At 38.1% G+C, this 16,293-nt stretch overlaps 1 protein-coding gene across 1 annotated transcript; it reads right to left on the bottom strand.

Moving 5' to 3' along the window:
- LOC137728081 (polyadenylate-binding protein RBP47) lies at nucleotides 1-4,936 on the bottom strand. The gene is made up of 6 exons (XM_068466968.2): nucleotides 4,290-4,936; nucleotides 2,775-3,255; nucleotides 1,301-1,386; nucleotides 1,096-1,226; nucleotides 782-878; nucleotides 1-389 (listed from the first exon to the last, which is right to left on the bottom strand). Exons 1-6 carry the CDS (start codon nucleotides 4,680-4,682, stop codon nucleotides 255-257), a joined length of 1,323 nt encoding a protein of 440 aa, XP_068323069.1. The 5' UTR covers nucleotides 4,683-4,936; the 3' UTR covers nucleotides 1-254.
- Nucleotides 4,937-16,293: the final 11,357 nt, after the last annotated feature.

Raw genomic sequence — 16,293 nt, forward strand, 5'->3', positions numbered from 1 at the left:
TTTTGCGGGTCAAAAGAATTCCTGTTGATTCGAAGATTGTCAGGCACACCCAAAACTCTAGACACAAGTATTCATCTCACACAGACTTCCAAGATAATCAATTCAATCCGGTATCAAAAATTCCTCACATTACAGATTTAGCTAAATGGGCTGCTAAATCAACCCTACTTCAATTAAAGGCACTGATAAACTATATCTAAAAAGCCACTTTTGTAAGTTCAGTTTACACGCTGTTGGCAACTGCGATAGCCATGTTAAGAAGCCCCGTTAACTGCAGCTGCGGTGTGCATGCTCAGGTCCTGACCCTGTGGCACAGCATGTCCATACCCGCCATAGCCCTGTCCTCCATAGTGTGCTCCATTCCACTGGTTACTTGAATCCGACCTCCACTGCAAAAACACATGTAGTCAAGAATGAGAAAATTACAACCGGGTGAGAGAGAGAATCACCCTAGGGGACAATTCATCAACTCTAAGAGAGGTTAGGTTGTAGGGTATAGGGGTGGGGTCAACAAAGTGCGAAAATGGCGGAACTTTACCAAAGGATGGGGCATAATTGTGGTAGTCTAATGTTGCTGACATTGGGATCATTTTGGAGTGCAAGAAGAGAAGCGGGTAGGGACGGGAGATTATGTGTTGCCGTAGTATGTTGTAGAGCACAATAAAGATCAAACCAGACAAATGCCAAGAGAAATACAGGTGACATTCAGGGATAGATTTCTAAGTGTTACAGAGCCTGATAGTCAGCAGACAATTGAATGAAATAAATGACCAAGTATTACCTGCTTGTTCCCCTGACTGCGACCCCAAGAAAGTCGAACTGTTTGCTTGCCAATAACCGTTCCATTCAGCATCTGTATTGCGTTCTCAGCATCCTTCCTGTAAACCGAAACAATATTAGGTAGTCCGTTACATGGTTGATGGTTCCACGAAATAAGATTACTACCTACCTCCTTCAGTCTTCAAAAAATTTTGATTGTATTTCTTATATACAGTTTATTGTTTAATAAATCATTTTAACATTGATATTGACATTGCGGCTTTATTTCCAAATAGCAAGATATTAGGACCCATATATCTTAAATAAGAAGAGTACCTATTAGCAAACTGAACAAAACCACACGCTTTTCCAACTGGTATTTTCACGGAGACAACTTCACCAAAATGAGAAAAAGGCTGCCGGAGGTCTTCATCATTGACCTCAGAATCAAGCCCTCCAACAAATATCTACAAAAAGTGATAGATTAAAGAGCTATATAAGTTTAATGATACTTTTAACGAGAAAGAAGACACAAACTTACAGTTGTGTTATTAGGCTCACTGTCAAACTGGGAACCTTGGGCGACAGCACCATTTGATGCATGTCCACCACCAGCCAATACCAATGCTAAGTCAAGGGGAAAAAAGGTAATACATTTAGTCCCACTCGAAATACACATGTTAAAGTAGAAAGCTGCATTTTCCAACAATAAGCTAGAACTTATGATTGATTCTAGGAGCGGATCCAGGCTTCTTATCTTTTATTTCCTTTCAGATGGGGGCACGTGTAACAGTGGATTTGTTTGGCACAGAGTGCCATAGCAGGTTAAAACCTAATGGCATTATAAGTAAAAATCCAACTAGCTTGGTGGAAACCTACTCTTTCTGAAGCAAAGAAAAATACTAACAACGCATGTGAGATGGCATAAGCTTAACTTCTCACTTTGAATAACAACTCAACTAAATTAAAGATTTGAAACTTTCAGACGGGATATCATCTAAACTTCTAAAGATTACCGAACTTCGTGAAGACAATTTGCAAAGATAGGAAAAAGTACTCAGCATATGAAACCACCAGTACGTACATACCTTATGTCAGCAATTAAATGACTAATTGTTAGTGGTTTCACCAAAGCAGTTAAGAGAGATGCTGAAAAAGGATAAAATAGTAATAGAAGAACATAAAATAATAAAAATTCATGTGCAGTTTGAAATGAAAGTTTCCAGGGGAGGAGAACAAACATTAGTGTTTGTGGAAACCAAGTTTGAAATCAATTGATAGGAAAATAAATTCCTAAAAATGTTTAATTGTAATTGAAACTTTCTTTTGAAGATGTTAGTATCAGCAACAACCCGTACATTATAGATTTGGTATCTATGAAAAGAATTTAACATGCAGGAAACGACCATATAAAACTCTCAAAACAAAATCTAGAACCGAAGAGATAAGACCACGAAATAGGAAGCAAAGAAAACAAATAATCCAAAAAACTAAAACTTATAAAATTCACTCATGGCTTGAGCATTAAACAGGCAAACTAAAAACACAAAGCCACATGAACCGCCATGCCTCCAACAATTGATGTAATGATGACGATTTGTATTACCATTGCTGTAGTAGAATTAGAGAAGCTCTCTAATAAAAGACGCTGGAGTAAGAATTAAAAAGCACAACAAATATAGACAAGAATAGGCAATGATGCTGCTGATAACTCACTTACAATATTTTTTCTGAACCACTCTCCAACTCTTATCTAAAACCATCTAACATATCATCTTACATCACAAAACGAACAGATAGATACAACTGACATTAAATGATCATATAGAAAAGTACAGAACATTGAAAGAAAAAAAAAAGGGAATTGTGGAGCTTGAGAAATTACAATTCTGTAAATGATAAGCAAGCCAGACTTATTATCAAAGGTGCATGGACAATAATGAGCGGACTTTTGATGGAGACATATATTCATAAAGAAGGGCAGAAGAAACCAATATAAAGCAAAAATATCATACCTTGTGAAGAATACTGTTGTTGATATGCAGGTGCTTTTTTGGGTGTTGCAACACCGATGCGCATGGCCCTGCTTGAACAATACGCACCATTCATTTCGGCAATAGCCCTTGACCTCTCATTTTCATCACCAAACCTAACAAAACCATAACCTTTTGAACGTCCGGTATTTGCATCTAGAACAACTTTCGCTCCCTTAACAGATGAATATCTACTAGAAAAAGTCTCCTGCAACATAGTGTCAGTGACATCTGTAGCCAAATCTCCTACAAAGATAGATAGATCAGCACTAGTGTCTGCTCGTTTATCACTGGCACTGAAGGTTGCCCAGTTTAAACGAAAAGGCTGCTCTGTATTTGGCATTGCAGTTCCGTTATAGTTCTGTAAAACTTCCTCAGCTGCTTCACGTGAATAGAACTCAACAAATCCATATCCCTCTGACTGACCAGTTTGCTTATTGCGTATTACCTTAATTGAGGAAACCTGCAAAGTTCGTGACACCAAAAGCACATAGTCAGCGCCAAAGTACAGTGACAACAGCATTTTGTCAAATATTTGGCAATACTAAACAAGAGGCCGCAAAAGCAACATGAGATAACTACACAATTAAAAAACATCCCAAGTGCCCAATAATCACTATCATTCACTTGACCCCAATTTAGCAGGGGAGGATGGCAGGCTGGAAACAGAAGCTTATTTATCCGTATCAAATATAACTACCAGATGATCGGATGCCCAAAATAGCATTCAAACAAGGATTTTGACTCTGCAATAATTGAAAATTGACATATCCGAAGTTCAAAGTGAAAATTTTGGTTTCCCCATAGTTGACAGAAGACATGTAAACTACCTAAAGTAAAGACAAATATAATCAAAACATGGAAAAAGAGTTTCACACCACATGAATGGTTTGCAGTAGAATGGGCATTGCCATAACACTACCACAAAATGGGAGTGGATCAACTGCTATTGCTCCCTCAGTCCCTCTATCGGATGAACACGATAGTCACTCAAGGAGGGTTTTGCATTTAATTTGTTAAGCTATGGTCATTATATTCAACAAGAAACTGTTGCTAGAAATCTCACATATTCAACAGTATTCATAGACCATATATACCGCTGTTTGGTCATAGGATACTATTATAAGCTGAACCAGCCGCCAATCTACAATAAACAGAGTTGACCCAACATAGCCAGTAAAGAAGCAGACCTCTCCACTGAACATACTCAAAACCTTCATCATTTCTATCTAGGTATAGGCATCTTGATGTACCAAGAGCGATTTTCGAAGTGGGTGGTTAGTGTTAATCTTACTCTTTCAATCAGCGTTCCATTTCCAACTACCGAAAAACCGCAAAGATAAGCTAGGATACACTATGACAATCCCACAATATACAATCATAAAAGAAAACATTACGACAATCACACAACAAACAATCATAAAAGAAAACATCAACCTCCAATCAATCATAGAGCTGTAATTATGTACATGAAATCCACTGAAGCTAAAAGCTAACCTGTCCAGTGTGCGCAAAGCATCCGTGAAGGTAAGTCTCGTCCATCCAATGATGAAGGTCACCAACCCAGATGGTCCTGACCTCGTCGTTGGGCCCCTGTTTTTGTGACGGCGACTGCTGCTGCTTCGGCGGCTGCTGTTGCTGCTGATACGCCACAGCCTGAGGCTGCTGCTGGTACGGATTGTGGTGAGGATGATGAGGAGCCGCCCCGTAAGGCATGTAATGCTGCGGGTACACCATCATCTGCTGCTGCATCATCGCCATCGCCGCCGCCGGGTACTGCATGGCCATCCATTGCTGCTGGTGCATCCATTGCTGCTGGTGGTGCTGCTGTTGTTGCTGCTGCTGCTGCTGAGTGCCCAGATCGCTGCCGCCGTTGGATTGCTGGGCCATATATGAAGTTCAGAGCTTGTGATCTTCTCTTCTCTCTGCACCTCTCTCTCTGGAATTCTTGGTTCTGTGTGTTCTGCGAGATCTGAGGAGAGAGAGCAGAGAGGGAGGCTTGGAGCTAGAGAGAGAGGGGGAGGCGAGGGCTGCGCGGAAGCAAAGAGGGAGGGTTTGAAGTGACGAATGGGGTTTTAAAGGGGTTATTGCTTCTCATTTACATTTTTTGTTTATTTTATTTTTGTACGTGTATTTTCCTTTTTATAGATGACACCCCGTTTGCTACGTCCGTTAAATCACATTTGCCGTCGGTGACGTGTGGGACCCCCAATTGGACGAAGTAGAATTTTCTCTTCTTATAATTTTTTACATTACTTCTCCTCTTATTTAAACGGTTAGATTAAGTATCAGCATTTTGTTTAAATTTTTTATATAGAAAAAAAGATAAAAAGAAAAACATGAGAAAATGAGAGAAAAAAGATTTTTAAGTGTGTTGGCGGTGTTTAGGACGCACTGAAAGATCGGACACGCTGAAAACTCTTTTCATGAGTGGATGCTAAGTGATGCTTGGGTGAGCTGGATTGCATGTTGTCAAATTTTCACTTAAACTGTCCTTTTCTTTAGGGTAATTAAGGACCTCCAGTAAGTCAACGACTTGGCATGAATCATTGAACCTATTGATGGTAGATTAAATGATATTCATCCAAGTGACACTTAACGTGGTGGTAATGTTTTGCTAACGACCAAATTTGCTATCAAATCGTAAACACTGAACTCAAATATTTGTTTTATTTACGTTGTTCCATACGAATTCCTTTCCTCAATTAAAAATGAATATACTTGGATATATTATCCAAATTATGTAAGGGGATTGGCATGATTCTGCCGGGAATAGATTTGTTCACAATCCTTAATTTGTTAAATGCCGAGCATTGCTATTAGAATACAAGTAATAAGATAAATTAAATTTTTGAAATTCGTGTGGCTGGTATAATAAATTGCACTCCTTCAATACATGTATTGTAGTAGTAATGCTCAACTCCAATTAAGTTATATGATCGTGAACGGTGAACCAAATAGTCAAATGTGTGGATCTTAATGATCCTACATTGAAATTATTACTTAATTAGCCCAAAAGGGTTGAACCAAACAAATTTTGCCAAACAAAAGAAAAATTAAGATCCTCAAATCCAATTCCAAATTCCTACTCTTTCCTTTTTGGAGGAATTCTCTTTCATTTTTGTCAAATATAGCCATGAAAAACCACATGCAAACTAGGTACATAGCCACTTTTGAAGTTATTTATAGCTAAAAACATATATGAAAATAAATTTATGGCCTGTCCCTTAAGAAGAAGGGTGGATTTTGTAACAAAAAAGATGGGACTGTGGTCCTTTTGCAGATTCAAGCTTTGCGGTTTAAAAGTGGAATTTTGGAAAATGGAGGGGAGGTGACTTGAATTTTTGTCCTTATCTGGCAAAAACAGGCAACCCAAATTGGGTCCCACAGTTGAAGCGAGTTACATCTAACGGTTAACAATAGGGCAGCCGACATAGAGGGATGAAAGCGCGGTCGTACGCGTTCCTTTCGTGTGCCGGATTGCATATCTTTGACCAGCCTATGCCGTCCGGTCAAGGATCCAAGATGTCCTACCCCACCAGACAAACTATCCAATTTATAAAACCAACACAAAAGGTAAACAGTGATTTTGGTGTCATCAAGTTTCAACAAAATATTTGGACAAAAATACCCTCAAGACAAAAAAAAAAGTTCAAAAACATCCCAAAATAATGCATCAAATATGACAGGGGCATTTTTGTCTTTTTAACAGTGTTGTTTAATAATTAATTTTTCAGTACAGTTTTTTTTTTTTTTTTTTTTTTTTTTTTTTTTCAATTAGTACCTTACAATAGGCTAGCAATAATGTGATTCAATTTCTCTATTTTTAAACACGTTCAAAACATCTTCAGAAGTGTGTAATGACGGTTATAAAAAAGATCTTTCGCACACGGATAATAATGTGATTGAATAAGTTGTCAAATTATTGTTTTTTTTTGTCTCTTTTTTTTACAAACAGTATTATCTACGCACTAAGGAGGATGGGGGATGTGACAGCCTGTCCCAATTTTTGTACCGTTAGTGTGAAATGACGATTTTGCCCATGAACGTATTTCGTGTTGTAGGGTGTTTGGTTTGTTTTGTTTTTGTTTGTGGGCTGCCATCTGGACCTCACCCACACACACTCACACACGTGGACCCTCTCTATATTCTTTCTCTATTGAATTTTCTTCCATTTTCTCCCATTTCCCTTGCAAAGGTACGGACGAACTTCAAACTACCTTCTACTGTCACAGATCGACGTCAAGGAGTTTACCTTTGTGTTCCTTGTGAGCTCAGGAGCTCATCCATACCCTTAAATCGACGTGAGACCTTCGAAAACCCTAGACCTCGTGAACCCAGTTTTGGTGCACTGTTCATGCACATGTGATCGTGAGGTTTTTAGAAGTTTTTAAGGTTCTAGCAAGCTTTAGAACCTTCTCACGAAGCTCGAGGAAACAATTTTGAAGTGTTTTGGACGTGGGGAAGCCCAGTTTCAAGGAGTTGCAGGTTTGGCCGGAATATCGTGAGTTTTTCGGCGAGATTCTTTTGGTTTTGGGTTTCCAAAGTGGTAAGGTTTTGTTTTACTCGTTGTAAGCTTCAGTTTGGTATCAATTTCATGAAATTTGGTTGAGAAATGAAGAAGATATTAAGGTTTGAAGTTTTTCCAGTTTTCCGCACGAGAAATCGAGTTGCAGATGACAGCGGACGGCGGCGACCGGCGAGGCTCATTGGAGAAGGAGGAGAATATTCTGTCAGAGTTAACGGAATATTCTAAAGGCATCAGGTAACGAGCGTTAACATCTGTTAGGGTTTTAACTAGGCTTGGCAAACGGGTCGTGTCTGTCGTGTTCGTGTCGTTTTCGTGTAACACTTGTTATCTTAACGGGTCGTGTCGTATCACACCCGTTATCTTAACGGGTCCTTAATAGGTCGGGTCACTTTACCCAATGGTAAAGTGACCCGACCCGTTATGACCCACTATAACTCGTTAAGAAAAATGTTTTTTTTTTCCTTAAATTTGCACATACCACACATTGCCACATAAATATTACTTCAAAACATTAAAACACATTTGTCGTTTAAGTACTACATTTACACTTGAAAATAAAAGCCTAATAAACAAATATCCATACACTACTAATTTATTACAAAATATTAAATGTGCAATGATATGCAAAATGAAAGAGTTTTTGTTTTAAAGGTTGTGAAGCCTTTCTCAAAAGTTTAAACTTTGCCAATGAAATTCAAAGCTTACATGTTATTCCTTTTACAAAATCCTCAATTTTCTTCGATCATCATGACATAAGATTCTGTGGTATCCACTAGTGTAAATATTTTAAGTTGAATATCAAATTCATCTCTGAATGTTTGTTTTTTGTGAGGCATATACAAACAAGTTTGACGGTTGGATCATTGAAATTATTTTCATAGAATGTGTATCCCATCAAAACGATAGATTCACTAACACTTAAAGAGTTTATTCACACTTTCATTAAGTATAACATAAGATTTTGTGGTATCCACTTGTGTAAATATTTTAAATTGAATATCGAGTTCAATCATTGTATTCGTATAGGGTCAAGGAGTGTAGCTGTAAAAAAATCATCAAAATCGGAGTTAAAATAACTGTTAAATCATGATTTTTCATTGATAACCGTCGAAAGGTCTTGTCCCTTTATTTGATCTCTGAATGTTTCTTTTTTGCGATTTTTACCATATGCGATCTTGAAGCATATACAAACAAGTTTGACGGTTGGATCGTTGAAATGAATTTCGTAGAATGCGTATCCCATCAAAATGATAGATTCACTAATACTTAAGAGTTTATTCATACTTCCATTAAATATAACATAAGATTTTGTAGTATCCACTAGTGTAAATATTTTAAATTGAAGATCGACTTCATTCATTGTATTCACATAGGGTCAAGGAGTGTGGATGTAAAAAATCATCAAAATCAGAGTTAAAATAACCGTTAAATCGTGATTTTTCAATGATAACCTTCTAAAACTTTTGTCCCGTTACTTGATCTCTGAATGTTTATTTTTTGCAATTTTTGGTGTATGTGATCTCGAAGTATATACAAACATGTTTGATGGTTGATCGTTGAAATTAGTTTCGTAGAATGCGTATCCCATCAAAATGATAAATTCACTAACACTTAAAAGTTTATTCATACTTTTATTAAGTATAACATAAGATTTTGTGGTATCCACTAGTGTGAATATTTTAAATTGAAGATCGAGTTCATTCATGACATTCATATAGGGTCAAGGAGTGTAGCTGTAAAAAATCATCAAAATCGGAGTTAAAATAACCGTTAAATCATGATTTTTCGTTAATAACCGTCAAAAACTTTTGACCGTTACTTGGTCCCTGAATGTTTGTTTTTTGAAATTTTTGGCGTATGCGATCTTGAAGCATATACAAACATGTTTGATGGTTGGATCGCCGAAACTAGTTTCGTAGAATGCTGATGCGTGATTTACTTGACACTCAAATTAAACCCTCGTTTGACAATTGTAGTAGAATGGATAAGTGAGGGATCGTTCTAGACCGGGGATTAGGAGGGCTTGCTAAAACCTTCTAAATTGACTTAAAAACATAAAAATACAATATAAAACACTATTTAATGCTCGAAGAAAGCAAAACTAAAAATAAGAAAGATTAAGACTAAGACTTCAACGAAATAGGGGGGAATTGGATTTGGACGAATTTAAACTATAATGAATACTTGGAAACAAAACAAATTGTAAATATGGATTTGACGGAAATGAATGGATGGGAAGCTAGCTAAGGGGTTCATCTCCATACATGTTACACTTGCATAATAAAATGATTTCCAATTGCATTTCAATAAACCATGAATTCTCAACACCCCGGGTTAATTAGGTCCGCTTAAATTAACCGTCAAGTTTTCCTTAAGTTAATGAATTGGATGATTGCATACGACAACCCAAAGCATTCCTCACAAGTTCCCTACATGAATTGCATAATAGAGAAACAAGCAAGAATCATTAAGCATCATGAAAACTATAAGTGTTGACGAGGCATTCGTTACTATGATTGCATGAAACTTATGCCAAGAATTCGTTTAACGCGATTGTTTATAAGCAACCTCCACTACTTGTGAATATAAGTTCATAACGATTAGGTGAAACTCACTTATATTCTAGCGTCATATTCATGCATGAAAATTAAGCGCGCATTCTTAATAAACATACATAAATAAGTTATCAATCAAACGGTTAAACAAATTGAATCCACAACTTATGAAACGCAATTAGAAGTAATCAAATCAAAATGCAAGCATAAACATATATTTCGAATCCCCCCCTAGCTAAAGGGGGGTTTAGTTCCTCATACAAAACAAAGAGAATTGAAATTAAACATTGAAATCAAAGAAACGCCTAAACATTCCAACAACTCAAACTTGAATTGTATGAACGTTTAGGCCCTCTTCTCTTCCTCTTTATTGTAGCATAAGGTCTAGGGATAATTGGTTTGGGGGATGGAAGTGTGGAATGGAGTGGGGAATTATGGAAATAGGTGAGGAGTGGTGGAGAAAATGGTGCAGAAAATGGAGAGAAACTCACGGCTAGAGAAGGAATGGAGTGTTTGTGTTGTGGTATCTACAATGGAATGAGATGATTTGAATGATGGGAATGCAAGGGTATTTATAGGAGGAGTGGAGATGTATATGGCTATTTGTTTAAGGTGTTTGTGTGGAGGAATGATGGAGAATTGCATGTGGAATGGCTGCAATGATGAAGAATGAAAGCTGGAAAATAAAAGGGAAAGCTGGAAATCTGAAAATGCAAATGGGAATCCTGAAATGCAAAGGTGGCCACGGTTTTGAGTGTGTTTTGTGTTGGAAATGCATGTGAATGCATGTGAATGTTGTTTGTGTGAAGTGTGTGTGGGTTAAAGAGTGAATGGTGGTGTAATGATGAAGTGTGATGGCTGAAAATGTCAAGGGAAATGCATGTGATTGCATGGCAAAGAATTTCAGGATGCATGTGTGTGTTGAATGGTTTCTTGGTGAGGGATGTGGAGTGGTTGAATGTGGTGCAATGATAATGTTTTGTGGCTGAATTGGTGGTGGAATTATGATGGGAGTGCATATGATTAAAGAGTGGGAGTGCATGTGGGTGAATGTGAAGGGAATGCATGTGTTGATGACTAGGTTAGTGGGTGGAAATCTGAAAATGGCATAAGGGAATGGGAGCTCACGGTTTTGAGTTGTTTGTTTGTGTGAAGTGTGTGTGAATGCATGTGAAGATGCTAATAAATAATGCATGTAGGGTTAGGAAATAAAATCATAACTTAAAGGGAGATGATTAAAGGGTGTTGAAAGGTTTGAAATGCATGTGTTGAATTGGTGGTTGAATGATGAAAGAATAAGTGAATGATTATGATAAGTGTATAAGTGAATGATTATGATAAGTGTATGATATGTTAAGTGATAAATGAATGATATGTTAAGTGATAAATGAATGATATGTGGTGAGTGATAAGTGAATGGAAGTGATAAGTGATAAGTGAATGGAAGTGATAAGTGAATGGTTTGATAAGTGAATGATATGATAAGTGAATGCTTATAATAAGTGAATGATATGATAAATGAATGCTTTAAGTGTTTAAAATAGGGAACAAAGCCCTTCCTTGCATGGCAAGGAAGGGAGACACAAGGAAACACACGACAATGTCCTAAGGTTGCAAGGAATGTTGTTTTTGTGTTCTAAAATGCGTAGGAGTCTTCAATGATGCTTAAACATGAGGTCTTTTAGGATTTAACTTTCCTACTTCAAGTCTTTAATTTCGTCCATCCTCTTGGCTCCAAGCATATGATATCCATTCCAATCTCTAATTTGCTCCAAAAGGCTCCAAAAGGCATCCTTTTGCATACCTTGCCCTTAGAACCTGAAAACACACAAAAGAAGCATAAAGGACTAAAATAACTAGAGAAACATAACGTAAATGCACGAGAACAAGCCATTTAAGTCGCATGAATATGCTCCTATCAAATACCCCCACACTTATCTTTTGCTAGTCCTCGAGCAAAACAGAAAGAAAAACAAAACAAAACCAAACGAAACAAAACAAGTAAAACACAACCTAAACCTTCCAACAACCGTCTTAGGGATTTCCAATGCACATGACACGTTAAAAATCATCATTCCCACAGATTTTAGTCATCTTCACACTTAAGTACATTCTTAATCATAGTCACCATATACTAGTTCACAATTAAGCATTTAAAACCATGTTTTGAATGTAGTAACATGCCTTAGAGAAATTGCTCAAATCCTTACAAGATATGCACTCGTTTTTCACACAGATTTTCTGACTACACACCCTACACTAGTTATATGTGAGAAGATTGATGTAAACATGTAGACGAACACTCACATATGTTATAACAAGGAAAGCATTTTCTGGATTTACGATAATGACATGAATATGATCTCATGAATGGAATGCTACTACTTAGAATGAGAACCAGTGATTCCATAAGCTCATATCAATTTCAAACTCCACATTATTGAACACATAACGATCAAGATAGAAGTCAAAGGGGTGTAACGGGGCTAAAGGTGTTTGGCTAACAAAGAAGGTATATGGAAAACAAAGGTTCTTAAAGAAATAGCGAGCAAAGCATTTGAATTAACGTAGAATTCACTTTTGAATGAAAACTCAACTTTTGAACAACAAGGGGGAACAAGCTCTTTTTTTTTTTTTTCTTTCTTTCTTTCTTTTCTCTTCTTTTCTGTTTTTCTTTTTCATATGTTTTTCACAATTTTTTTTTTTTTTTTTTTTTTTTTCTTCTTTTCTTTTGACTCTCAAAACATACAAACTTAAGAACAAACTTTTACTCCCCCACACTCATTTTCTTGCAAAATGTACTCAAAAGGAATTCATTTAAGTCATGCTCACTATCTTTTAAGAACAAGGGTACGGATGGTCCTAATCTAGGCTAGGTAAGGGGTGATATGGTTAGCAAAGAAAATAGGTTAAACGAGGCTCAACGGTGTTAAGACTTACAATATATACGAAATATGGGAAGTAAGGCTATTTGGCTATGGTGGCAACTACACAACTTCATCTTGATATATGTTATGCAACTCAATATCATGCTTTGAATGAAACGGATATAAGTTCTAGCATTTAGTTCTATCATGATACAATTGCATTCTAAGTAGCAACCAAGTAAGGAATAATGAGATCATTCAACAACTTTAGAAAACAAAGAATCACAGAAAATAACTCTCCAAAGAAGGTAATGGCTCGAGTCTCACAGGGTTGTAGCGTTTGTTTGAGTTCCTTCCTTCAAGCATGTTACAAAAATGAATTTTTCTTTTATGATTGCATGTGAAGTCATACATTATAACCATAACTAAGCATAAATCAAGAGTAAATCAAACTTTTCTCTATGTTTATAACTCTTTTTAACAGTCATGCAATTACAAACCAAATCCTTATCATTGTGTTGGAAGGTACCCTAAGACACAAACTCACAAAAACGACTCAAAACACTCTTTTTAGGCTTTTCAAAACAATTTTTCAAATTTTTATGTGCTTTTCGGAGTTATAAAAAACAAAACATACTAAAACACTCTAAAACAACTTAAAAACACCTTAAAACAGCAAGGAACAACATTTGAAGTTATGGGTGATAAAATCCCACGAATTTGCATTAACAACATTAGTTACCCCCCCCACATTTAAATCAAACATTGTCCTCAATGTTTTAAGCATAGATTCACACAAAACATAAGTAATCACACAAACAACAACTAAACATACTAAACATGGCAGAATGTAATTAACAAAGAGAAGAGTTTAGGGACGCAAATCTAGTTATGGAGTGTAAATTCCCTCTTCTCTTTGTTGATTGCATTGAGGCTTGATCTTGATGATTCCACAGGCTTACTCTTGAACTGGTTTCTGCCCATTGTTGATTTTCCTTTGTGCTACTTCTTGAACTGGGCAGCAGGATGGTTCTTTTGGTCTCCCCCGAAGGTCTGAGCTTACCCTTTTGGTCTGTTTCTTTGTTCAATCTTTCCAATTCGTATTGAAAAGGGTTGGAGGATAACTCAGCCTATGTTTGTCTCCACATGCTTCAATGTATCATTTTCACTTGCCTTACTCGCTCCCCTTTGCAGAAGTGGTCCCTTCTCCGGAAGTGTATCAACCGTTGAAGATGACTACTCGAGAGCAACGCTAGGTAAGCAATCAGGAATAGATTCTAGGCAGTTGGCTCCAGATCGGAAGATTGACTCCAAGTGCCGGCTGATTGCTTCTTTTACTTTGCCATGCGAGTAAGAACAAGGACAAAGAAAAAGACAGGGAAAGAGCATGATATGAGATACTTTTGCTTTTGACCTTGATGATATGAGATACCTTTGCTTTGAAGAAGCGGTGGATGAATCAGCACATGCTTCAATCCGCCGTTTCCTCCTGGGTCATATGTACTCCAGGCATCTGGTATCATCTTTGGGGAAGAAAAAAGAATTGAGTATTTTGAAAGGCCTTGCTGGGAGTGCGCCCTCAGAGGTGAGGGAGAGTTGGGCATTTTCTTCAGGTTTGCCCTGCCATAAAAGACGAAGGTCGACATATATAGAGATAATATCAAGTGGTGGTACTTTTTACCCTTGTCGACAAACGTTTTGATCCCTCAATTCCGGCTTTTTGAAATAGTGGCGCCTCTTCGATCTTTGAATACGCCTCTTCGATTTCTGAGCAGGCGCCCCTTCGATTTCTGAACGACGCCCCTTCGCTTTCTGAACGACACATGGTAGTGCAGATGCGGCTCCTTTTGACAAAGCTGCACGCGTTTTCTGAAAAGCAGAGAAAGCGTCGCCGAACTTTGCGCTTGTCGGCAAAAGATGTGTAGTTGCGATGATGGCCTCCACGTGTTTTCAGCTTTGTCAGAAATCTTTTGCCAAAGTTGAACGCGTCTTCTGAAAAGCCGAGAACGCGTCGCCTAAATTACGCCGGAAATTCCGGCTTTTTGAATTGGTGGACGCGTCGCCTTGGCTTCTTATAGAGCTATCGATCACCACAACAAACACACTCTGAAGAATTCCCATTCTTGAAAATCGACTCCGACCCTTTGAAAATTTACTCCATCAACCCCTATCTTTGAACACCTTTGAAAAAAATGGCAAACTCATCGAACCTTAGCTTGGAATTGAGCCTTAGCAGTGATACGGGCGCGCCGCGTCAAGGTAATGTATGGCGCCCTTCTTTTTTATCTTCTAACGGTCCTCTTTCAGGTGAAGACTCTGTGATGCAGGACGCCACAACAGCTACAATAGTAGCTAAAAACCTCCTCACACCAAAAGATAGTAGGCTGCTGTCAGGACGGTCTGATGAGTTGGCCGTTCAAGAGTCCCTCGCACTTAGTGTTCAGTGTGCGAGCTCTGTGTCCAACATGGGCCTACGCCTGCTTGCCCGCTCTCGTCAGGTGGAATCGTTGATGGCAGAGGTGGAAAGACTTAAGCAAGAGATCCAGCAGCTTAAGTACGAGAATAGAAGTTTGCATGTGTTTGCAAATAACTATTCGTCGGGGATGAAAAGGAAGCTTGATGAGCTGCAAGAATCTGAGGGTCGAATTCACAGTGACCGTCAAAGGCTTGCATCTTATCTCCAGAGGCACCTTTTTCCTGGGTCATCCAGCGCTTGGCCAAGTATTGAGGCCTGGAATGCTCTAGCTCCGATGCCTCCCGCTCCGATGGCTTCCGCTCCGATGCCTCCCGCTTCTATGCCTCCCGCTTCTGCGCCTTCCGCTTCTGCGCCTCGTAGTGGGGCTTCACGTAAACAACCTTTGTGAAGCTCCATCTTTCTCCATGTTTAGTATCTTTCTTTCAAATTTTTTTTTTTTTTTTATTTTTATTTTTATTTTTTTTTATTAACATAAATAAAATCAAACGGCATGGAATTTATCTTTGAATGGGCGGTGATACTTGAAATGATCCGGTAATAGTTTAAATTCCATTTTGGGTGCCTGAATCATTAACCACATGTTAGTATAAAAGAAAATTGAAATTCGGGGAGGCGGCTTACCTGTGTGCTCCAAAATGAACTCCAGAATAAACACCCCTTCGAAAGTTATGACTTGTCCCGTGTCATAAAATCCAACTTCCTTGGGAATTGTGGTTTCAAATTTGTCCTCTTTGATGCCTTCTACATCTTCTCCAGCCACTACCTTCTCTTGAATCATTCTTCTTGGTGTACAAAGTCCTTTGAAGAATTCAACACCATCTAAAACTTGCTGTGTTGCACCAAGAATTTGAATAGCATTTTGCACCTTTGGGAAGGCTTCCACGATGTCCTTTTTACTCTCTTCTTGGTTGGGAATCAAAAACCTGCTAGGAAAAGGGACATTGGGTGGAATAACATCAGAATAACATGAAATTGGGACGTCCTTACTGGTGGTGGGTGGTTTAGAGGGCTTAGGGGGCTGCGGCAAGGGTTGTTCTACCCTTGCCGTGTGCATGTCTTCTTCCTCCTCCTC

This window comes from Pyrus communis, chromosome 10 (genome assembly GCF_041283825.1).
Source record: "Pyrus communis isolate YQ-2024b chromosome 10, ASM4128382v1, whole genome shotgun sequence".
NCBI classification, from domain to species: domain Eukaryota; kingdom Viridiplantae; phylum Streptophyta; class Magnoliopsida; order Rosales; family Rosaceae; genus Pyrus; species Pyrus communis.